At 41.3% G+C, this 25,759-nt stretch overlaps 1 protein-coding gene across 1 annotated transcript; it reads left to right on the plus strand.

The window, feature by feature from the left end:
- Positions 1-6,485: 6,485 nt before the first annotated feature.
- On the plus strand, positions 6,486-8,773 carry LOC147438101 (trans-cinnamate 4-monooxygenase-like). The gene is made up of 3 exons (XM_086486060.1): positions 6,486-6,874; positions 7,118-7,193; positions 7,593-8,773. Exons 1-3 carry the CDS (start codon positions 6,573-6,575, stop codon positions 8,031-8,033), a joined length of 819 nt encoding a protein of 272 aa, XP_086342186.1. The 5' UTR covers positions 6,486-6,572; the 3' UTR covers positions 8,034-8,773.
- The last annotated feature ends 16,986 nt before the right edge of the window (positions 8,774-25,759 follow it).

Raw genomic sequence — 25,759 nt, forward strand, 5'->3', positions numbered from 1 at the left:
GATTCCGGGGCTTCATTCCATGCGACACCACACAAGCAACATTTCCAAGACTACACCAAAGGTAATTTTGGGTATGTATACTTGGGGGATGATGAAGCTTGTGAGATTGTCGGCAAAGGTACAGTTTCTGTCAAAACTGCTAACGGAAATGAATGGAAGCTTAAAGATGTTAGGCATGTTCCTTCGCTTCGCAAAAATTTAATCTCTACAGGACAATTGGACGATGAAGGTCACAACATTGCATTCGGAAACAAACGGTGGAAGATCTCAAAGGGATCTTTGGTGGTTGCCAAGGGAGAAAAGGTCGGTACACTTTACTTGTGTACTGTTAGCACGCAACCTTCAGCTTGTGCAACAACTACAGAAGTTGACAGTGCGGTGTGGCACTACCGACTTGGGCATATGAGTGCCAAAGGAATGCAAATCCTTCAAACAAAGAAGCTTCTACCAGGTTTGAAAGAAGTGGACTTAGAGTTCTGTGAAGATTGTGTTTATGGTAAACAAAAGAGGGTAAAATTTCAAAAATCAGGAAATGAAAGAAAAATAAAAAAACTTGAGTTGGTTCATTCTGATGTTTGGGGTCCAGCAAGTACACCATCACTTGGTGGCTCATTGTACTATGTAACATTCATAGACGATGCGACTATAAAAACATGGGTTTATGTCATGAAGAATAAATCCGATGTATTTTCCATATTTCAAAGGTGGAAAGCCTTTGTGGAGAATGAAACAAGTACCAAGGTTAAATGCCTCAGATCCGACAATGGAGGTGAATATTGCAGCCAGCCTTTTGAAAGCTTTTGTGCTAGCAATGGCATTCGGAGGCAAAGGACAACCCCAAGGACACCTCAACAAAATGGTATCTCGGAAAGGATGAACAGGACAATTATGGAGCAAGCACGAAGCATGCGGCTACATGCAGGCCTACCGCTTGAGCTTTGGGCGGAAGTTGTAAGTACGTCAGTGTACTTAATCAACCAGTCACCCTCAACGGCATTGGATGGGGGAGTTCCGGAAGAGGCATGGACAAGTAAACCAGTGAATTATGCATTTCTCAAAGTGTTTGGGTGTGAGGCTTTCATGCACATAGATAGAAGCCTAAGATCAAAGCTAGATACAAAGTCCAAAAAGTGTTTCTTCATTAGCTATGGAGAAGGTGACTTTGGGTATCGCCTATGGAATCCTGAAGATGGTAAAATCTTAAGGAGTAGGGATGTAATTTTTAATGAAAAAAATATGTACAAAGATTGCTTGGAAAGAAAACAAACAAAAGAAACATGTGATGAGTACATGGAGCTTGAGGACGGTGAAGACTCAAGGACTGCAAACGATGACAATGTGCAACAACGTCAACCAAATGAGGAGCCTCAACCTATTCCCCGAAGATCTACAAGAGCAAGTAGACCTCCAGAAATGTTTGTTCCTTCCTTCAACCATCTCTTGATCTCAGATTTTGGAGAGCCGGAATCATACGAAGAAGTTATGCAACATGAATCCAAAGAAGAATGGACGAAGAGCATGCAAGTGGAGATGGACTCACTACATCGCAACCAAACATGGGAGTTGGTTGAGTTGCCTAAAGGTAAGTGGGTACTTCAAAACAAATGGGTGTACAAGCTGAAGGAAGAAGAAAATGTACAAGTCTAGGCTTGTGGTAAAAGGGTTTTCTCAATAGAAAGGTATTGACTTCAATGAAATATTTTCTCCTGTTGTAAAAATGAACTCAATTAGGCTTGTCTTAAGCCTTGTGGCTGCTCATGATTTAAATCTCAAGCAAATGGATGTAAATACGGCATTCCCTCACGGTGACTTAGAGGAGGAAATCTACATGCTTCAACCAAAGGGGTATGAAGTAAAAGGTAAGGAGAAAATGGTTTGCACATTAAAGAAGAGCTTGTATGGTTTAAAGCAAGCATCAAGACAATGGTACTTGAAGTTTGATCGATGGATGTTGGATCATGGATTCACAAGATGCAACTCGGATCACTGCATCTACACAAAGAATTTGGGAGATGGGAAGTTCATCATCCTAATGTTGTATGTTGATGACATGCTGATTGCAAGTGCTAACATGCAGGACATCAAAGACCTAAAAGAGGAGCTGTCTAAATCTTTTTCAATGAAAGATTTAGGTGCTGCAAAGAGGATACTTGGTATGAAAATATCAAGGGACAGGATGAAGAAGACAATAAAGCTATCTCAAGAAGGTACTAGAAAGGTTTGCAATGCAAAATGCAAAACCAGTTTCTACACCTTTGGCTGGTCATTTTAAACTAACGAAGGATATGTGTCCAAAGACACAAGAGGAGATAGCCTATATGTCTAAAGTTCCATATGTTGTAGCGGTAGGTTCTCTAATGTATGCTATGGTCTGGACAAGGCTAGACATTGCACATGCAGTGGGAGTTGTGAGTAGGTTCATGGACAACCCAGGTAAAGAGCATTGGCAAGTTGTGAAGTGGATACTTAGGTATCTAAAAGGGACAACAACAAATGCTTTGTATTTTGGAGGAACTGATATTTTTCTAGAAGGGTATGCTGATGCAGATATGGCAGGTGACAAAGATACTCGAAGGAGCACTACTGGCTATGTGTTCATGGTTGGAGGCACAGCAATAAGCTGGGCTTCAAAGCTGCAGAAAGTGGTTTCACTTTCTACCACGGAAGCAGAGTATGTAGCAATGACGGAGGCAAGCAAAGAAATTCTGTGGCTTCACAGATTCTTAGAAGAGCTTGGATTCAAACAAGACAATTGTGTCTTGTACAATGATAGCCAAAGCGATGTCCATCTTGCGAAGAACTCAGCCCTTCATTCAAGGACAAAGCACATTGAGGTGAGATATCACTTCATACGCACTCTTTTGGAAGAGGGACAGCTAAAGCTAGGAAAGGTGCATACAAGTGAAAATCCTGCAGACATGTTTACAAAGGTGGTCAACAAGGAGAAGTTGAGCTTTTGCTCATCTTCAATCGGTATTCAAGGATAAGAAGCCAGAATGGAAAGCAGTCACAGGTTTGGTTTGGAGATCAGTCTCCACGTGGGAGATTGCTAAGTATGGAGCCTGATTTACCCTTGTAATTTTTTGTGGTAAAAGCGCACATTTGTAGGGCCCCCATTATGAGGAGAAGCCATCATGCATGAAGGAAAATCACTCACCGGAAACCAAAATTTTCACGGACAAGAATCAGGGGCAACTTTAGGGGCCTCGGGAGCAGAGGCCCCGAGACTTTTTTTTTTCTCGCCGGAATATTATGGCCGGCCGGCGGCCAGAAAGTGGTCGGAAAACAACCAGTCGGTTGGCCGGTGGCCGGTGGCCGAATTCAAAAGCGGACTTGTCTACACAAGGGAGGCCACACATGGGCGGATTGGAGGGTCCGATTTGGACTTATCTACACAAGGGCGGCTACACATGGCTGCCTCTCATGAGAGAGGGCAGTCCTTTTGGCCTATAAAAGGAGGCCATTTCTACACACATTTCATAGTGTGAAGTTGATGCAACAAGGTGAGTGTGAGGTGGTGAGAGTGAAGCAAGGCGGGAGCTCTATTAAGGGTTTAATCCCTTTGTAAACTACTTCTTCTTTTGAAGTGCTAAAGCCATTGAGTGGCTGCTTTCCCGTGGACGTAGCCCACATTGGGTGAACCACGTATATCGTGTGTACTCTCTCTCTCTCTCTCTCTCTCTCTACTCTATAATCTCTTGTGTGTGAAATCTATCTCTCTCCATTAAGTAATCTACTCAAATATCTATTTAGCTACGTCTTATTTCTTAACATAAATTGCCTCATAAAACTCGTCTCCGTCCTTATCTTATGAGAGCTTGCAAAGTAAAAGTAAATTACCTTTGAAAGCGATTTAGTTGGGTGACATCTATGACATGTGGGATACCCATGCATCACCTGTATACGGTGTCAATGATAACTGAAAGTTGTGTTGTTTCCATGGGTGCAGGTGAGGGTTACCTTCTCAAATATGGTTTTCAAAGTTCCCTGGCTTGAAGATGGCAGACTTATATTTCTTTAGGCTCTTAATTCTCTTAAACTTGTGTATAAAGTTTGTTCTGTACTATGAATGGGAGTTATACCACCTTTTCATTGGCATAGTTTCTAGTGTCTTTTGTGATTTGAAAGGATTCTTTGGTGTTTACGTTATAATTGTTATTGGAACGTGCGCGCACACACACACACACACACAGTTCAATGCCTATTTGCAAGTGTGGCAAGGCGATTGATATGGGAGGTGAGGTCCGAGGAGAAGATGGGTGATGGCGAGTTTGTAGGGGAGAGGAAAACTCGTGAGCTATGTGCTACAGGACGATGTCGTAGGACGTTGTATCTTATCTTGTTTTTATTCAGGCCAACGCGACCCTGACGGGTGGAGAGAGAGAGAGAGAGAAGAAGAAGAAGAAGAAGAAGAAGAAGAAGAACGAGGCCACAATCCGTGTGCACACGATGTTGCAAGCGGGATCACGATGAGCCTCTCTCTCTCTCTCTCTCTCTCTCTCTCTCTCGTGCGTGTGTGTTGTCCACCTTTGGCTCCATCGACAATGTGCGTGTTGTGCTACCTTCGCCAGCTGTGTTGCAACACATTATTAGGAAAATTTTGAGGTCAATTTTGGGCCTTGTAAGAAATTGTTGATGTGGCACAACTTTCAAAAAGTGGGGACCGGTAAAATTTTTCAAATGAGATCCAAATTTGTCGGAGGTTAGATATTTAGAATCTACTCTTCCAATGCTACCTAGTGATATATAGTATGCATGTATCAGACATTGCCTTTATATGTATCTAGAAAAAGGTGATCTCAAATTATCATAACGGTAACAAAAACTAGCTAACTGAGAAAAAATGGCCCAACTTATTCAAACTTGTGGAACCTTAGCTCTTTAGAATCCATTTTTCCAAGATCTTTTCAATGATAGGTCATATCATGGGGTTCTGAGAAACATTTAGAGGGTTTAGTGGGTTGCACTCTTTTGTGGAGCTTTAATGATGTGGCACCCTGAAAAGGCCTAAAATTAATCTCAAAATTTGCCTAATGAGGACAATGAAGTGGTGGGAGCCTTTAAAAAGTGCCACATCATTGACACTTTTCAAATATATTAGACTATATATTTCTAACCCCATGGTCTGCAACTCCAAGTAATAAAAAAGACCTAAGGGTGGATTCACAAACGCCCGCAACGTTTGTGAGCCCCAAAGTACTTGTCCGCTCTCTTTTGCAACACCTTGAGTGGACATTCGTGGCACCTTTCACAAACAAGTTGTGGACAAAAGAATAGTGGCTTCACCTGGTTGGTCCAGTGATAACGCGCCTCTCAGCTTTTTGGAGATGTGCGCAGGCTCTATGGGATGGGTGAGGCGGGGAGGGTCGCTCGAGAATTGTTGTAGATTGTCTGCAAAGTTAGCTGTGAGCTAATGGACGTCGGGGTAGTGTGTGAAGCCCTTTCGTGATGTCCGATGAAATGGCACCATTGATCTTTGTGAAGCCGCTCTAAGCCGCCATTAGCCAATACAGACCATGAGGTTAAAAATACTAAGAGGGCCTTAGTGCCTCGTCCCTCCCTCAGGACTAAGTGGCACAGGCATGGGAGGGTGGGATCTACGGCGGGGGCATTGTGGGCCGTAGATCCCAAATGTGGGTACCTTAGATTACTTTTGTAATTTAGGATAAAAAGTAATTTAGGGTACCCGCATTTCGAAAGTAATCTAGAGTTCTTCCATTTTGCGGCGTTGGGGTTTGAACTCGAGACCTCACGTATGAGAGGCACCTACCCTAACCACTACGCCATGCGTAAATTAGAGTACCCTAAATTACTTTCGACGCCGCCACTGAAATCTACGATCCACAATGCCCCCGCCGTAGATCCCACCCTCCCATGTCCGTGCCACTTAGTCTTGAAGTCCGCCCTCCTCACCTAAATGCCAGGGGATTCCATTATTTGTCATGACATGAAATTGAAGGGGTCTAGCTTGTTGCCGGCAATGCTGGGAGCGGTTCTCTGACTTCTAAGTGGCTTTTGGCGCCTGCCCTGATCTCGATGCAATATTGCGCACACTGCAAACTCCAATGGGCGAAGCCTGCAGGTCAGTGAGGTGATATTATAACGTCACTGCCAATGCCCGCCATAGAAACCTTGCCCATCCTCCAAGCCTCTCTTGCCTGCCTCATGGGCCTGGCTCTCCTCTTGCTCTTCAAACTCGCCCGAACGCCCTCCCTCAAGCTCCCCCCCGGCCCCCTGGCTTGGGTAGCCTTCTCCAATACCCTCATGGCCTCGCGCACCCCACAAGCTCTCGCCGACCTCACCCGCACCTATGGTGACATTTTCATGATCAAACTGGGTCAGCTCAACACCGTCGTGGTCTCCTCACCCACCCTTGCCATTGACGTGCTTCAAATGCATGGTGCCCCCGCAACCTGTTGTTCGAAGTCATCACATCCAAAGGGCAAGACTTAGTGTTTGCAGACTATGGGGAACACTACAAGAAAGTGAAATGAATTTGCACCCCTCCCTTCTTCAGTGGTAAGGCCATCCAGCAATGTAGGCAAGTGTGGGAAGAAGAGCTTACCATCACCATGGACATCATGAGACAACTACCCGATGCGGCGATGTCGGGGATCATCATCAAAGACTATTTGCAAATGCTGATGTACAGTCTTGTGTACAGAATAATGTTTTCTAGGAGATTTTCTGGGCCGGAAGACCCCTTGTACGTAGAGATCATGCGGCTCAATGCAAATTCGAGACGAATTGTAGTGAACTCAAAGAACAGTCACATTGTAGACTTCTTCCCCTGTCTCAAGCCCTTCCTCAAGAGCTACCTAAATGAGGTGCGAAGCGCTAACCGGCAACGTCTCACCTTCTTCGGTCTTAAGAAGTATGTATCGGAGCTTTGATTTAGTGTGGTCTTTAGGTAACAGCATCGGATGCAAAGAGGAGTGCTCCATACTTTATTGTTGGCTGAAGTGTAGATATGTTTGCTCTTTGGTTTAAGGAAACATTAGGATTGACAGTTTAAATATGTCCCTTGGACAAGGAGGCCAAAGGTGCACTGCACACATAGTGTAGGGATTTACAATTGATCATTTCCCTGCAAGTCAAGGTTTGCTTTATTTTCCAGGAAAGAAGGGCGGGCTAAGGTCGGCGTAGACCCGATCTTGGATGCGCATGCGAAGGGGGAGCTTAGTGACGATACTGTATTGTACCTCATTCAGAACATAAATGTTGCAGGCATATATTATGGCTCTCATGATTTTTCCTTGTATACTCATGACCTGGGTTTTTTTCCTAACATACTCACATAGATTTTTCCTCATGTAAACAGCCATAGATACCACAGTTTGGGCCATGGAATGGGGTGTAGCTGCGCTGGTGAACCACAAACATATACAAGAGAACTTGAGAAATGAGCTTGATAGTATACTCGGAAAGGGGGTCCCGTTTACCGAGCCGGACTTGGCAAGGCTTCCTTACTTGCAGGCAAGTGCATCAGCTAATTGAATTGAACATTTGAATGCCATAGTTCAAGAGAAGCCGCACACACATGCATGAGAAGCCTTGACAATAATATCACTTGCCTTGTGGAATCAATGTAGGCTGTTGTGAAAGAGGTACTGAGACAGCACATGGTGATCCCCTTGTTGCTACCACATCAGAACTTGAAACCAGCAAAGATTGGGAAATACGACATTCCTGCACGAAGCAGAGTCCTTGTAAATGTGCGGGGGATGACGAATGATCGCAAGTATTGGGAGAAGCCAGAGATGTTTGATCCTACAAGGTTCTTGGATGCGAACATAGAGATGAGCGGCAATGACATGAGGTTTAAGCCATGCGGGTGGGGGCGACGGAGCTGTCCCGGCATGGCTATGGCGGTTGTGGTTCTGAGCCTTTCATTAGGGAGGATGTTGCAGGAGTTTGAGCTTCTACCTCCCCCAGGGAAATTCAAGGTGGACATGAAGCCTGCGGGTGTACTAGTTGATGTCCACGTTCTTGCAGAAAAAAGCAAAGTTGTGTTGAAGCCAAGGGATACTTAGCTAAGTAATTAATCCAATGGACTTGACAACTAAAAACTACTCGATGCGTTCTTTGTGATTCCGCTTGCGGACTTCCTGCCTTGGCCAATGCCTCCAGTGGTACAAGGTGATGGCCTCTCAGCCAGGGCCACCATTGACCCGATCTCTCTCGCAACAAGCTCCATGGACTGTCATTTCTCAATAGGGGAGGAATAAAGTTCTACAAATGCTCTCTCTCTCTCTCTCTCTCACACACACACACACACACACACACACTTTGTAAATTGTCACTATACTTGGCTTGACCTAATGACCTTCCTAGATAGGACTTTTCATATGGACACACACACACACACAGGTTACTTAGACCCTAAGGCTACTGGCTAGCCAAAATTTCTTCTATGAGGTTCCCCCTTTTATTTTTTGCAAAACTTAAAATTGTGAGTGATTGTATTAAAATGCCATCAAAAAATTTAAAAATCAGCCTCAAGCTCATGCCGAGCCTTGACGGCAAATGATTACCGTACTACTATCGAAAGTCCAAGCCTTTACTCAGCATGGCTCGAGCGGATGGTGAGGGAAGCCCTAAGCCAATAATTCAACATTTGCGTTTTACCAATAACATATATTAACTCCTTACTTTCTTGTACAATCTCTGAGAAGCTAGCCACTGAGAGGTTGCTGTAAAAAACCCGGCAGTTCCCGACCTTCCAGACATTACTAAAGAAACAATATCGAGCAGTTTGAGTATATATTAGAAGTGCAGGACTTCAAAATTGTTTCCCACCAATGCACAGATCCTTCTTGAAAAATCCTATCTTCCATATTCTTTGTATGCATTTGCACATCTTCCTTGCCAGGCCTCTTGTTGCGGGGCATTCCATGAACAGGTGGGCGAGGTCTTCGATAGCTAGTCTGCACCCTGAACATCTATCGAGCCCAATACCATGGGCCTGAATCTTTACTCCTGTTGGCAAAGCCCCCCACAATACCTTCCTTAAATGAGGCCACTACGGTTTCAAATGTTCTTAGTGAACTCAACCCATCGAGCTTCCAACTAATTTTTCTTCCACTATTTGCAAACCAATCAACCTCATGCATTAGCTCTTGGTAGATGCCCTTGGTATGAGGTTTAAAGAATAGGCTACTCATTGGCCATTTCCAAGATTTCCATTCAAAAGTAGATTCCTAATTAAAAAAATTACTTATATAATGCACAAAAAAAACCACATTCCCTAGGATAAAAAAACTTATTTTGATGTTTTTACTTGGTGCTCTGGTATGGATCTCCTGGCCTTATAATCTCACAAACCTATGACTCTTTGAGTGTACTAACTCTATTGTGACTCCTTGGTAGGACCTTAACCCGTGATAGAACAACCCCTTTAAGATTGTGCTCATCCCTTGGCAACAAAGTGGGTATCTTTCTTGCTTTATGGCGGTGTACGCAAGCATTGAACACACACTCTCCTCCTAGCGTTGATTTTTTTGACGATTCGATTACTATTCCTGTTTGCACTACCCCCCCCCCCCCCCCCCCCCCCCCCCTCCTCCCCTCCCAACTATATCTAACACGGGCATGGGAGATGAGATCAAAGGCTCCCATCACTTTTGGGCCCCGACATTAGACGCGCATCATAGATTTTGTCGCAAAAGTAAACTCGGGTATTTTTGTAAACACGGGTACCCGAGTTTACTTTTGCGAGCTCCGATACTTTTGCACATCAAAACTCCATGGAAACGTGTACATTTCATAGTGACGTGCGCGCGCGTGGTGGATAGGCCACATGGCCCTCGAACCGTAGGTTGTGGGTTCAATTCCGTGGGGCGGGGGGGGGGGGGGGGGGGGAGGGGCGAAGTAAACTCGGGTACCCGAGTTTACATTTTTCCCGAGTTTACATTGTCCACGGAGGCCCGGGATCTACGGTCCTCAATCATCCCACCGTAGATCCCATCTCCTCCCATGCCCGTGTGAGATATAGGCCAGCCCCCCCCCCCCCCCCCCCCCCCCCCCTCCCTCTCTCTCTGCTCCTTGGGCTCTCTTGAACCTACACCTAAGTTACTGTATTGAGGAATATGTGGAACACTAGCTCTTACAATGGGGGATTGCTTAGGGCTTTGGTCATTGGCAACTGTGAATGCTCTACTCGCCTTGAGGATGTCGATGGAACTTCACCTACAGACATCGTTGCCTATTTAACCAGGTAAGTGGTTTTAACTTCCTCACTTAGCCTTCATTTGTTGTGTTATGTAAAACCTGTGAAAGAGAGTGAGGGTTGCCGTAAGCATTGCTGGTCTGAATCTTGCATCATGGAAATACTAGAACAACCTGCAATTAAAAAAAAGGCATGAAGCATGTCTTAACCGTTGTTTTTGGCTAATGGTCCTGTGTTTTAATGGCTTTCTATGGGTGATCTCCTCTGTAGTACAATTGTTCTAAACTCTACAAGTGATCTGCCTGGATATGGCTAGCTATCTAAATCTTTGAACTCTGTTCTTTTAGAATGGTGCATGTTGGTTTATATCTGACAAAGTAAACCATTTTTTAATTCTAGCTCTTTTGGGATGAGGACTTCTCAGAGATGATGAGTGTTGTGCTTGAGCATGACTGACATTGGTTCTTGAGCTATTATTTTTCACCATTCAAAACCTTAATAGTAGGCTACCTTAATTTGACTAGTTTCCTTATCTATTGGTTGTTTTTTAACTTTTCTTGATAGCATATGTACATTGTGGCTATTGTTTTGATGATATTGGCATGAGTTTCTAACTAAGCCATGGCTATTTAAGCTTAGAGTAGCCTTGGGGATCCTTGGAAACACCATAATGCTTAACTAGTGAGTATTGGTTGGCATACCTTATGGTTGACACTGTTTTCTTTTTGTTTATTTAAATAGAATGGGAAGATTTGTCGAGTTTTAATTCTCTGTTCTGATGATATGCAGCACAAGCTTGGACTGTTGTTGTTTTTTCCTTGAGCTTTGTTTTGATTATATCATGATAAGCCTATGTTTTGGCTTCCTTGCTAGAATTTTTGCCTTACACCTAACACAATAAACATAACGCTATTGCTGACTCTTAATCTTTGCTCTTACATGACTTGCATTTGAACGCGGATTAAATTATTGAATTGGAACTCCTGAGATGATATGATCAACATACTTAACTTGTTTGTGAGTGCCCACTGGTGGGCTTATACTTGCACTTGCAAACACTACTTGCTTTATTTCTAGCTCTTGAAAGTGGTCTCCAAGACATGATATGGTCCTATTGGAATGTGATCTTTACTTTAGGTTGAAAACCTGGTAATTTCTGATGGCTGTGGTCTTGACTTGAGATTTTGACTCTGGCTATTGTTGGTCTTTTGATACTGATAGGATTGATTCTTGGCCCTCCCTCGTTGCTTACTAAGATCATGGACTTAATAACAAAAAGGAGCTTGCCTACTAGGTCATTTTTTCCTTCAAAATACTGAGCATTGTTAAAAAAATTTACCCTAAATTGTATTTCAAAACTTGATGCTTACTATTTCATTATATACTTGGGCTCGATATGTTGGTGGGATTAACAAGTTGGATAGAATGGAAAAAGTTTGATAAACTGGAAAAACTTTTACAAGCCAACACTTGCATCAAAAGAAGTGGATATTAAAAAGTGTGGGGTCACTTATACTTGATAAAGATCAAGGTGACATTTTTTGGATAATATGTTTAACTTGGATACTTCACAGAGGAATTCTCAAAAAGGGGATCAAGCACAACACAATGTCACAGATCTACGCTTTTAATCAAAAAAACTTCTGAAATTGAAATGTTGTAACAAAGAAAAGAGATTTTAGATAAATTTCATTTGACACTTGAATCAGAAGGGGTGATGGCCTTCTGATCATAATGATACCATTTGAAAAATTAAGTAAAGAAAAGTCTTTAGGTTCTGACCACTTACTTCAGAAGGGGTAATGGCCTTCTAACTCTTTGCACTACTTGATACTCTAAATTTATTTATGGATAGTAGGGTTAAGCTAAAACGCTTTTAAGTAGGACAAAGATAGCAATTGTTAGGTTCTTTGATACCTGTTATACGTATTCAAGGCTAAAAAATTTGTTGTCTTGCTTATATGGATGCTGGTGAGAGTTCTATCTCCACTTAAGAGTATTTTGACTTAGCTTCTAATCGACGCGAAAAAGCCTACGGATTCAATCTACATGACTTCCACAACTCTATTTCTTTTGTATAGGATCATTGGAAGAATGAATTATTCTTATTATATTGTACAGAAATGAATATAAGACTGAGTCAATTTTGTACAAATCTTTGTCCAGTTATCTAAAGCTAGTTGTCTTTTGAACGCTATGTTCTTTTGTGTATATGTATTAAGTTGAATATATAAACACACATGTCCTAAACACAAGGCCCTCCTAGGTAACTGGGTGGACCAAGATGCTGTGTTTGGATTTTTTTTTCGATAGGTTTTGATTGACCCACTATCTATAATTCCTTGCTAGGTTGATAGGTGTTAGGTGGTCTTTCCTTGTCTATAGTTTGCGTTTCCGATCACAGCTATTGTAGTCTTTTGGCTCTGCTGGTTTTAGGTTTCATGTTAGTCCAAAGTTACTTACCCATGTGTAATTAATTCGATTCTTTTGATTTCAAGAACATACTACCTTTTAATAGACTTCTCTTGTAAGGATTATTCATGACCCTAAAAGATATGCAAAAATTATGAAAAATATCCACAAAAGATTACTAAAGACATCTGCACTATGTTCTACTAGCTTGCAAAACCTTAAAGTGCCTACCAAAGTACAGTCTTCTTTGAAGACATGATCATATGTTATTTTGTTGTCTTCACTATGGACTTCTTGATGTGGTACATCTCTTGTATGTTTCCAACTTGACCGTTTTACTCTCATCAACATGATGAGGTAGTAGGCCCATACTCAATGGGCCTATTATACTCAATGGGCCTATTGCCTTAACATTGAGGAGAGTATGGTGCCTAGGTAAGGGTGGGTACACACACACACACACACACACACACACACACACACACACACACACACACATTGTCATTATACTTGGCTTGACCTAATGACCAGCCTAGACATGGCTTTCCATATGGCTTCACACACACACACACACACACACACACACACACACACACACACACACACACACACACACACACACACACGTCACTTAGACCCTAAGCCTACTCGCTTGCTAAAATTCCTTCTATGAGATTCCTAATAATAAAAAATTTAGTTGTATATTGCACAATTTTTATTAACATTCCCTAGGATAAAAAATTTTCTTCTGATGTTTTTACTTGGTGCTTTGGTATAGATCTCCTGGCTTTATAATCTTGAAAACCTATGACTCTTTGAGGGTACTAACTCTATTGTGATTGCTTGTTGCAACCTTACCCCGTGATAGAACAACCCTTTGAAGGGTGTGAACTCATCCCTTGGCCACAAAGTGGGTACCTATTTTGCTTTATTGTGGCGTATGCATGCAAAAAACACCCTTTCTCCTCCCAGCATTATTTTTTTTGACGGGTCGACTACGGCTCCTATCTGCACTGCACTACCCTCTCTCTCTCTCATGCTCTCTTTTCTCTGATCCCTAGGCTCTCTTGAACCTATACCTATGTTGTTATACTAAGGAAAATGTGGAGCACTAGCTCTTGCATTTGTGGATTGCTTGGAGATTTTGTCACCGGCAATTGTGAATGCTCTATTCACCTCGAGGATGTCAATGGAACTTCACCTATAGACATCATTGTCTAATAAACGAGGTGAGGGGTTTTAACTCCCTCACTTAGCCTTGATTTGTCGTATTATGTAAAAATTGTGAGAGAGTGAGGGTCATTGTAAGCATTGCTGGTCATAATCTTGCACCATGGAAATAATAGAGCAACATGCAGTCTCGCAGGTGGGTTTCTAACCACCTGTCTTTAATCACTTGGATAAAACATGTCGCATAAACTTGGATTACTCGTTAATGAAATAAAGCATGAAGGCTATCTTAACTATCATTTTTGGTTAATGTTTCCGTGTTTTAATGGCTTTATAAGAGTGATTTCCTCTGTATTATTGTTGTTTTAAACTCTATCAATGATATGCAGTATATGACAACCTGATATAAGCAGCTATTTGAGTCTCTAAACTCCATCATTTTAGAATGGTGCATGTTAGTTCATATCTGACACAGTAAATCATTTTTTAACTCTAGCTCTTTTGGGTTGATGACTACTCAAAGATGATGAGTGCTTTTCTTGAGCATGGCTCACATTGGTTCTTGAGCTATTACTTTTAACCATTCAAAATATATCTTAACTTTAACTCTTGAGATGTGAGTAGTAGGCTACCTTGATTTGACCGCTTTACTGATTAATTGGTTGTTTTTTAACTTTTTTGATAACACATGTGCATTGTGGCTATTTATTTGATGATGCTGGCATGATTTTCTTACTAAGCCTTACAATGGATTTCTCATAGGCATGGTTATTTAAGCTTAGAGTAGCCTTGGGGATCCTTGGAAACACCATAATGCTTAACTAGTGAGAATTGGTTGGCATATTTGTTGGAATTAGGGTTGCAAAGAAATACACACAGCTTGGAGAAGACGAAGGAAGCTCAAGGCACACAATAGAGTGTGTGTTACTTTGTGTGCAATGGAAAGATAGATAGCCCTAGAGTGATGGGCGTATATACAATGCTCGGGGGAAAAAACCTCCTAAAGAGGGAAAAAATGCCCCGACGGTCCTAGTGTGTTCACACACATCACTATCACATGTATATGGTAACAAATCCCCCCTAGAGTGATGCGGTGAACAAGAGCTGGCACATGAGTAAAGGGAAGTGCCATGCCCTGAGGACATGATCGGTCCACAAAGGGGAGTAAGCACAAATTTTGCGAAAAGCTTCAAGCTTCTCACGAGACAATGCCTTTGTGAAAAGATATGCAAGGTTGTCCTGTGTTGGCACATAAGCCAAGATGATCTCTCCTGCTAAGAGCCTCTCGTTGACATAGTGGCAATGCACCTCAATGTTCTTTGTGCGAGCATGAAAAACTGGGTTCCTCACAACTGCCAATGCGCTCTGACTGTCAGTGTAGATAGTGTTGGGAGTGTCCTGTCCAACACCCAAATCAACCATAAGCGTCTGAGCCATACACACTCAACCATAACTGTGAAGACTCTGCCCTACACTCAGCCTCACAACTCAAAGTGGCCACAGTAGGTTGCTTCTTGCTCAACCATGATATACATGAACTGCCAAGCATGAAACAAAAACCACTTGTGGACACTCACATGTCAAAACAACCAGCCCAATCTGAGTCCGAAAAAGCATGTAATTCTGGTGGCAATGATCCCCCCTTTGGATAAAACAAGCCAAGATTCAAAGTGCCACTAAGGTAGCGGAAAATCCTCTTGATAGCCTGCCAATGCTTAGACCTTGGACCATGCATAAATTTGATGACCTGTGAGATTGCAAACTAAATATCTCGCCTCGTGTTGCATACATAAATGAGACAGCCAACAGCAGTTTGGTAAAGAGTGACCTCAGCAGAACCGCCAGCATCATGTAAACTCAACTTCAAACCTATTTCCATGGGAATCGCAATAGGTTTGCAATCCTCAAGTCCAAACTTACATATCAATGTCTCTATGTAAATTTTCTGACACAAGGCAATACCACCATCACACTGCTTAAACTGCATACCCAAGTAATGATGCAACAGCCCCAAATCTTTCATCTTGAAAGTAGCATTCAAATCAGCCTTAAATTCAGCAATATGTCTCTCATTTGGTCCAGTGATCAACAAATCATCGACATAAATAACCGCAATGAGAAGTACATCACCCTCACGCTTTACATACAATGTGATTTTTGTTGGATTGTTACGAAAGCCTCGTTTAACCAAATGAGTGTCAGCTTTCTCATACCAAGTACAAGGAGATTGCTTCAACCCATACAAAGCCTTCTTACATCTGCACACTTTGTCCTCTTGTCCTTTTATGACAAAACCGCGAGGCTGTGTTACATAATCTTCCTCAAGTATGTCACCATTCAAGGAAGCAGTAACAATGTCTGATTGATGTACATGCCAACCAAAATGAGCTGCCAATGCACATAGAAAATGCACAGTAGTCATACAACAAGTGGAAGCAAAAGTCTCTTCATAATCTATGCCTTTTTGTTGTGCATAACCCTTTGCAACAAGTCGAGCCTTATGGCAATTGATCTCACCATCCGGCTTACGTTTCAACTTGTAAATCCACTTCGTACCAATGGCCTTTTTGCCCAGAGGCAAATCACATAAAGTCCATGTGTAATTTTCTATAAGTGCATCAAATTATGATTGCATGGCAGCCATCCAAGTTTTTGAATTTTGTGCTTCATCAAAAGATAGAGGCTCCTCAACATCATGTAAGCTAGACACTGCCAAAGCATAACAATCTGATGCATAAGATGCATGGCGAGAGCCTGGACGAGTACGACTAGACAAAGGTGCATCCAATTTACTGTCACACAAGTGTGCACCAGCCATTTTGGCATACCTCTAGCCTGCTCATTTTCAGCCCTTTCCTCATCAAGTACATCATGTACATCTGCATCAGTAATAGGCTGATCTGTAACATTTTCAAAAACCCCCATAGGCTGTACATTTGTCTCATTGGAAATTACATTCGAATTTCCACCACTGAAAAGAGGCAACAAAGTGTCATAAATGTCCTGTGAGCTTACATTATTGTCTCTAGTACATGACTGCAAGGGCTGAATAGAATCTTCCACAAACACTACATCCCGTGAAACCAGAATACACTTTGTTTACGGATGATATAACTTGTAACCTTTGATTTTCAGCACTATAGCCAACAAAAATACATTTGACAGCCTTATCATCCAATTTTCTACGCTGTGTTTGTGGCACCAAAGCATATGCCAAACAGCCAAAAACACGCATGTGCTCAATAGAAGGCTTTCTATCATGCCATGCTCCATATGGAGTAATAGACTGAAAAGGTGTTGTAGGATACCTGTTATTTACATAAGTGGCACACATGATGGCCTCAAGCCAAAAAGAATGCGGCAAAGCTTGACTTTTGACCATACATCGTGCCATTTCCATCAGTGACCTGGTTTTCCTCTCACCAACACCATTTTGCTGAGGTGTATAAGTAACTGTACATTGGTGTTTTATCCCACGACTAGCCAAAAATGCATTAAATTCATGAGACATATACTCCCCCCCTCGATCGGAATGGAGGGTGCCCATAGTACATTTCGAGACATTTTCAGCCATAGCCAGAAATTGCTTGAATCACATAAAAACTTTGGACTTCTCTTTAAGCGGAAATACCCATGCATTCCTGGAGTAATCATCAATGAAAGTCGCAAAATAAAGGTAATTGCCGAAGGATGGAGTTTGCATGGGCCCACAGACATCACTATGCACAAGTTGCAACCTGCATGTGGCCCGAACTGAACCATCCTTTGGAAACTTCGAATGCTGCATCTTACCCAAAATACAGCCTTCAAAAACATGTTTGACAGGTGCTTCAAGAGGCAACAAAGAAGCAACCATATCAGATTTTTGCAAACACAGCAAACTGGCAAAATTTAGATGACCAAAACGTGCATGCCAAAGTTTTGCATCTGAAATAGCCCTTGAATCTGCAACATCATTTGCAAAATTTTGCCCACACTTGTCATACAAAGTGAACTTATATAGCCCATGGCACAAAAGGCCAGATGCAACAATTTCATCACCAAAACTGAGATCATGAACTGTACATCTGTCATCCACAAATTTGACTACAAGTCCAAGTCTAGAAAGTGCGGATACAGACAAGAGATTCTTCTTGATCCCAGGTACATAAATTGCATCAACAAGTGTGAAGGAACTTCCATTTGCAGTAGTGAGCACAATTTTTCCAACACCTTGAACCGGATAAGAGGCATTGTTGGCACAAGTGACTGAATTCCCATGAGGGACAGACTCGAGAGAGGTAAACAATTCACGATGTGAGGTAATGTGCTTTGTAGCACCACTATCGAAATACCACACATGTGAATCTATAGCAACTAAAGAGCATGCATCATGGACATCAGGATTGTAAGTGCACTATGCGCTAAAAGCCCATTCTGCATCAACATCAGCATCACAGTCTCCTTTCACAGAAGACTCAACAATGGCTGCATTTGTAGTGGAACCGGCATTTGCAGTGGAACCACCCTCTTTGGCCTTCAACTTAGGACACGACTTGATCAAGTGATCATTAGCTTTACAATAATGGCAACGCTTCTTCTTTTTGCCCTTATCACTAGAATTGCCAGACGAAGTGCTGCTAGCAGAAGCATTAGGAACAGAAGTTTTGCCACTCACAGCAGAACCATAAGAAGTGGATGCATTGCTGTTACCATCCTTTCTTTGAGATGCAATAAAAGCCTGTTCAACTGCACGCTGTCTAGTCCTGTTTTTTTTGGAAAGTGACTCTTGCAACAACAATGTGTATAATGCATCCAACTTGACAACTTCTGGATTTCCTTGGGTCATAAGTCTCCAAGTACTAGCAAAAGTCTGGTAGGAATCTTGTAAGGCATCAAGAACAGTCTGCACAAGGGAACTGTCTGAAATGACTTGAGCTGCAGAAATAAGTTGCTCATTGATATCCTTGACACTAGCAAGAAAAGTGTCCATATCATCTTCCTCATGCATAATCTTCGACTCCAACTCTTTATGCAGCAAAGCAATTTTAGCCTCATTGCAGCTTGCATAAATACCAACCAAAATATCCCAAGCCTGTTTTGCAGATTTTGTTGAACGGATGTGAGGAACAATGGTGCGCTTCACAGACAACATAATCAATGCATGAGCATGTGCATCCTTTACATCCCAACGAGCTTGTTTTGTCAAAGGCAAAACAACTCTAATAGTTGCAATCCTTGTAGCAAGACCTGCGACGTCCTCAACATCGCCTACATCCTCAGAACCAGGACGTACATCAATGCCCTGCATCATATAAGCACACATAGTGTAATTGTCCCCATCCAACCTTTCCTCAACACCAAACATCTTGAACACATCTGTGTTGTTGTTGTCAGCCATGGTAAATGTTGCACCTGATGTGAAATCTGCCCGAAAATAGGAGAAACGGAGCGAGAAAAACACGTGCTATATAGAACAAACCGTAGAAGACTATAAGGCACCTGTTATGTAGAAAACGGCACTGACAAAAATTATGCACAAAATGACAAAATAGCTTGTGCAGTACTGCCTGTAGTGGAAATGGAGGCCGAAATGAGCCCGAATCAAAAAAATTTGTCGACCTACGAATGCTTGCCAAATCTCCTTGAAATCGGAGAAAGTGAGCAGGCATGTGCTGGAGCAGCTGGCGACTAAGCCCGGGAGGACGTAACCTGCTCTGATACCATTTGTTGGAATTAGGGTTGCAGAGAAACACACACAGCTTGGAGAAGATGAAGGAAGCTCAAGGCACACCATAGAGAGTGTGTTACTTAGTGTGCAATGGAAAGATAGATAGCCCTAGAGTGATGGGCGTATATACAATGCTCAGGGGGAAAAACCTCCTAAAGAGGGAAAAAATGCCGCGGTGGTTCTAGTGTGTTTATTGAGGCGGTGAGGCCTTGAACGTGGCATATAATGGCTAAAAATACCACATCACTTATGGTGTTGTGACCCTCAATGCGTTCTTTGTGATTCCGCTTGCGAACTTCCTACCATGGCCAATGCCGATGCTTCCAACTCTCTCTACCCCTCATGTGGTACAAGGTGATGCTCTCTTGTCTACTCATGCCTTGCAGTAGCCAGTGCCACCATTGCCCAATCTCTCTCAAAACAATCTCGGGCCGAGTTCGATGGAATGTCATTACTGACATTTGAGTTACAAAGATTCCTCTCAATAGGGAAGGAAGAAAGTTCTACAATTGATATCTCTCTCTCTCTCTCTCTCTCTCTCTCTCACACACACACACACACACACACACACACACACACACACACACACACACACACACACACACACACACACACACACACACACACACACACACACACACACACACACACACACAAGGATTCTCTCAATAGGAAAGGAAGAAAGTTCTACAATTGATATCTCTCTTTCTCTCTCTCTCTCTCTCTCTCTCACACACACACACACACACACACACACACACACACACACACACACACACACACAAACACACACACACACACACATGTCACTTAGACCTTAAAGCTATCGGATTGCCAAAATTCCTTCTATGAGACCCCTAATAATACTTCTATGTCCTTATAATCTCTCAAACCTATGACTTTTTAAGGGTACTAACTCTAATGTGACTCCTTGGTGGGCCCTTACCCCGTGATAGAACAACCCTTTTAAGGTTGTGAACTCATCCCTTGGCAAAAAAGTGGGTACCGTTCTTGATTTATGGTGACGTACGTATGCATTAAACACTCTTTCTCCTCCGAACGTTATTTTTTTGACGATTCAGTTGTGACTCCTATCAACACCCCCCCCCCCCCCCCAAGCCATTTCAACAATCATTGCCACCTTCTTCATTTGTGCTATACCATTTTTTGATACAATATATCCAATATTTTTCTTTGTGTAACCATACAAACGTATTTTTTAGGATTTAAACAAATCCTATATAGACGACATTTCTCAAGACACATCCTAGATGTTCAAAGTGACTCTCTCGTTTTGTGGAGTGCACAAAAAGATCATCCATGTATATTTTCAAGAAATTCCTTAGATATTCCTTAAAAGCATGGTTCATTAGCCTCTGAAATGTTCGTGGTACATTGGTCAAACCAAAAGGCATGACTCGATAAGCAAAAAATTCCAATTCCGTTTTATGTTGATATTTGGGACCTATAGTCAAATAATTGTGACAAGAGAAGCCATCCAAAAATCCATAAGCTTCTTTGCCAACTACTTGTTCTAGCATAGGAAGAGGATAGTTATCTCGTATAGTGGCCGCATTCACCTTCTTAAGATTTACACACATTCTAAGCTTGCCATTCTTTTAAGGCACCATGACAATCGGTGATACCCAATTAGTGTGTTCTATTTCATAGTTGAACTCGGCCTCTTTGACTTTCTTAATTTCTTCCTTGACCTTTTTGGCAAATGTCTCATTATAGGTGTATGGTCTTTGTCTGCTCGTCTTAGCATCATCTCTCATAGGGATAGTGTGCTAGTAGATGGTAGGATCCACCCCCTTGAGATCTTTGTATGACCATACTTAGCTATCGTTTGCCACTTTGAAGAGTCCTGCCCATTCAACCTAGATGAACTCCACAACTCTATTTCATTTGTATGGGATCATTGAAATGATTCCTCATTCTTACTATATTGTACATAAATGAATCTAAGACTGAGTCAAATCTTTGTCCAATTATCTAAATCCACTTGTATTTTGAACGTTATGTTATTTTGTGTATATGTATTTTTTCAACACACATCCAAAACACAAGGCCTTCCAAGGTAACTGGGTGGATTGGGACGCTGACTTTAGATTTTGTTTTTTCTATAAGCTTTGATTACCCACTATCTATAATTCCTTGTTAGGTTCACTCGTGTTAGGTGGTTTTTTGTTGTGTATAGTGTGGGTTCTTGCTCATAGCTATTGTAGTCTTTTTGCTCTGTTGGTTTTAGGTTGCAGGTAAATCCAAAGTTACTTACCCAAGTGTAATTAACTCTATTCTTCTCATGTCAGGAACATATTACGTTTAAACGGACTTCTCTTGTAAGGATTATCCATGACCCTATGAAATATGCAAAAATGATGAAAAACAACCGCAAAAGATTACATGGGACATCGACACTATTTTCTAATGGCTAACAAAGCCTTGAAACTCCTACCAGAGTACAAACTTCCCTCAAGACATTATCAAATATGATTTGAGATTTTCTTCACTATGGACTAGTCTTCTTGATGTGTAAGATCTCTTGTAAGTTTCAAACTTGGCTATTTTACTCTCATCAACTTGATGAGGAAGTAGGCCCATACTCAATGGGCCTACTGCCTTAACATTGAGTATGGTGACTAGGTAAGGGTAGGTGCACACATGCCCACACGTGCACACACACACACACACACACACACTTTGTCATTATACTTGGCTTGAACTAATGACCTTCCTAGGCTAGACTTTCCATATGGCTTCACCCACCCACCCACACACACACACACACACACACACACACACACACACACACACACAGAAAAGTCAGTTAGACCCTAAGCCTACTGGCTTGCCAATATTCCTTATATGAGATTCCTAATAATAAAACATTTTAGCTGTATACTGCACAAAATTTTTGCTAAAACAAATCCACATTCTCTGGGATAAGAAAAGTTCTTTTGTTGTTTTACTTGGTGCTCTAGTATAGATCTCATGGCTGACTCTTTGAGGGTACTTACTCTACCGTGATTTCTTGATGGGACCTTACCCCGTGATAGAACAACTCTTTGAAAGGTGTGAACTCATCTCTTGGCAACAAAGTGGGTACATGTCTTGCTTTATGGTGGTGTATGCATGCATTACATACCCTGTCTCCTCCCAACAATGATTTTTTTGACAATTTAATTGCGACTCCTATTTGCACCCCCCGCTCACTTCTCTCTCTCTCTCTCTCTCTCTCTCTCTCTCTCTCTATATATATATATATATATATATATATATATATATATATATATATATATATATATATATATATATATATATATATATATCTTGCATGTATGCTCTCTCTTTTCTCTAATCCCTCATGGTCTCTCTTAAAAACTATGCCTATGTTGATGTACTAAGGAATATGTGTAACACTATCTCTTGCAGTTGGGGATTGCTTTCAGTTTTTGTCACTGGCAAGTGTGAATGATTTTCTCGCCTCAAGGATGTTGATGGTGCTTTACCTACAGACATCGTTGCCTATTTAACCATGTAAGGGTTTTTAAATCCTTCACTTAGCCTTGATTTGCTGTGTTATGAAAAAACTATGAAAGAGAGTGAGGGTGGTCGTAATCGTTGCTGCTCTGAATCTTGCATCATGGAACAACCTACTGCCTCTCAGGTGGGTGCCTAAGCACCTGTCATTAATCACTTTGATAAAACATTGAGCATAAACTTGGATTACTAGTAAATTAAGAAAAAGGCATGACGGCTATCTTAACTATCGTTTTTTGCTAATGGTCACTAGGTCATTATTCCTTCAAAATATTGAGCATTGTTGAAAACCTTTACCCTAAATTGTAATTCAAAACCAAATGCTAACCATTTCACTATATACTTGGGCTCAACATGTTGGTGGGCTTAACAAGTTTGATAGAATGAAAAAATTGTTATAAATTGGATTAAAGTAATAGCTACCTTGGGTACTTTACATGGATTTTTTTTTTGCAAAAAAGGGGTGATGGCCTTTTGATGCCTTTCTGGATATTAAAAAAAGTGGGGTTACTATACTTGATAAAGATGAAGATGACTTCTTATGTATAATATGTTTACCTTGGATACTTCATACTTCAAATTACTTATGAAATTGAAATGTTGTAACAAAGAGAAGAGATATTAAATAAATTTCATTTGACACTTGACTCAAAAAAGGTGATGTCCTTATGATCATAATGATACCATTTGGAAAATTAAGTAAAGAAAAATATTTAGGTTCTAACCACTTACTTTAGAAGGGGTAATGGCGAGTGTAATGCTTTGCACTATTTGATACTCTAAATATATTTATGAATAGTCGGTTGAAGTTAAAAAGTTTTTAAGTAGAATAATGATATCAATTGATAGGCTCTTTAAAACTTTTAATATGTGTTCAAGGCTATCAAATCTAATTTCTTGTTTATATAGATGTAGGTGAATTCTATCTTTACTTAATATTTTTTTGGCTTAGGTGATGTCCGAACTTGTAGGCAGGAGAGAGAGATTAGCTAAATAGAGATTTCAACATGTTTGTAGAAAGGATTTGCGATGAATACGTCAAGACTAGAAATGCTAACATACCTAGAAGCCAAGGAAAGCTAAGAGGCCTCTCTCTCTAATGGACATCAATCGTTTGTCAAAGATCCCTCGATCGCCTCCTTGCTCAATTTGAATGTCAAAAGCATGTTGTCATATTCTAGCATGATTATGATGTGAAATCAAAATGCTCATCCTGATTTTTATGCCTTTTGATATGAGGTAGTTGACTAAATGCCACACTGTACATAATGTCAAATGCGTGAGAACGGGTGCCACACATGTATACTTCGTGTATATACATGTTGTGGTGTGGTTATAATATGAAATCAAAATGCTCACTTTTGATATGAGGGAGGGACCAAATGCCACAATGTTCATAATGTCGAATGTGTGAGAACGGTTGTCACGGATGCAGTTGTATAGATACATTATTGCGGAGGTGAGGCCTTGAACGTGGCACTACGAAATGTTTTATCACATTAGAACATACTTAGTTTAGTTTAAAAATTTACATATGTCAAGTGCATCGAGATGGAAAACACTCATTTCACCTAGAAAGCTCAATGTGAATGGTCTCAACAAAAAATAGCAGGTTTCATACGTAGCCGTAAACGATGCATCTAAAGTGCTTGCTTGCTCGACAAATGATTTTTAGCATGTGATTTGATCCCAATGGAAATTATCCACACTTTCAAGGATTTTTATGAGATCTTTTGGGATTTCTACGGGAAAAAAGGAGAATTTTTCGACAAAAAATAGTCATAAAATGATTAAAAATGACCCAAAAATGGCATATAATGGCTCAAAATACCACATCACTCACGCTATCATGACCACGAGGATTTGAGGAACATGTCTAAATCATAATATCAAGATTTTGAGGTTTTTTGTGAAGGGATACAAAGGCTCCTTCCATGGTGTGCTAGTGAAGTCCTACACTCATTCGGAAATTTTGGAGATTTTTTGGAGGGCCTTTTAGAAGAGAGAGAAAAAAGAGCTCCTCCAATGAGAGAAGTGTCAATCTTATGTAGAAAAATATGAAAAAGGTATCACCCACTCATTCAATGATCCAACTGTTAAGTATGGAGACTGATTTACCCTTGTAATTTTCTGTGGTAAAAGCGCACATTTGTAAGGCCCCCATTATGAGGAGAAGCCATCGTGCGTGAAGGAAAATCACTCACCGGAAACCAAAATTTTCACGGCCAAGAATCAGGGGCACAAGGGCGGCTACACATGGCTGCCTGTCATAAGAGCGGGCAGCCCTTTTGGCCTATAAAAGGAGGCCAATTCTACAAACATTTCATAGTGTGAAGTTGATGCAACAAGGTGAGTGTGAGGTGGTGAGAGTGAAGCAAGGCGGGAGCTCCATTAAGGGTATAATCCCTTTGTAAACTACTTCTTCTTTTGAAGTACTAAAGCCATTGAGTGGTTGCTTTCCTGTGGACGTAGCCCACATTGGGTGAACCACGTATATCGTGTGTACTCTCTCTCTCTCTCTCTACTCTATAATCTCTTGTGTGTGAAATCTATCTCTCTCCATTAAGTAATTTACTCAAATATCTATTTAGCTACGTCTTATTTCCTAACAAATGGTATCAGAGCAAGGTTTGCTCGTAGCTAAATTATCTCAAGGAAAGGATTCCTTGAATTGAGTGGGAGTTATGGCGGAGGAAGGGAAGCTCAAGATTGAGAAGTTCAACGGCAAAAACTACCAACATTGGAAGATGCAGATT

This window comes from Adiantum capillus-veneris, chromosome 17 (genome assembly GCF_014529385.1).
Source record: "Adiantum capillus-veneris isolate H3 chromosome 17, ASM1452938v2, whole genome shotgun sequence".
In the NCBI taxonomy this organism is placed as follows: Eukaryota; Viridiplantae; Streptophyta; class Polypodiopsida; order Polypodiales; family Pteridaceae; genus Adiantum; species Adiantum capillus-veneris.

Bases quoted from the DNA above. Each gene is read 5' to 3' on its own strand.
- LOC147438101 (XM_086486060.1), top strand. From the start codon at position 6,573: ATGGACATCATGAGACAACTACCCGATGCGGCGATGTCGGGGATCATC. The intron at 6,875-7,117 runs GTATGTATCGGA...TTTATTTTCCAG, and splicing joins ACCTTCTTCGGTCTTAAGAA to GAAAGAAGGGCGGGCTAAGG. The intron at 7,194-7,592 runs GTATTGTACCTC...GAATCAATGTAG, and splicing joins GGGAGCTTAGTGACGATACT to GCTGTTGTGAAAGAGGTACT.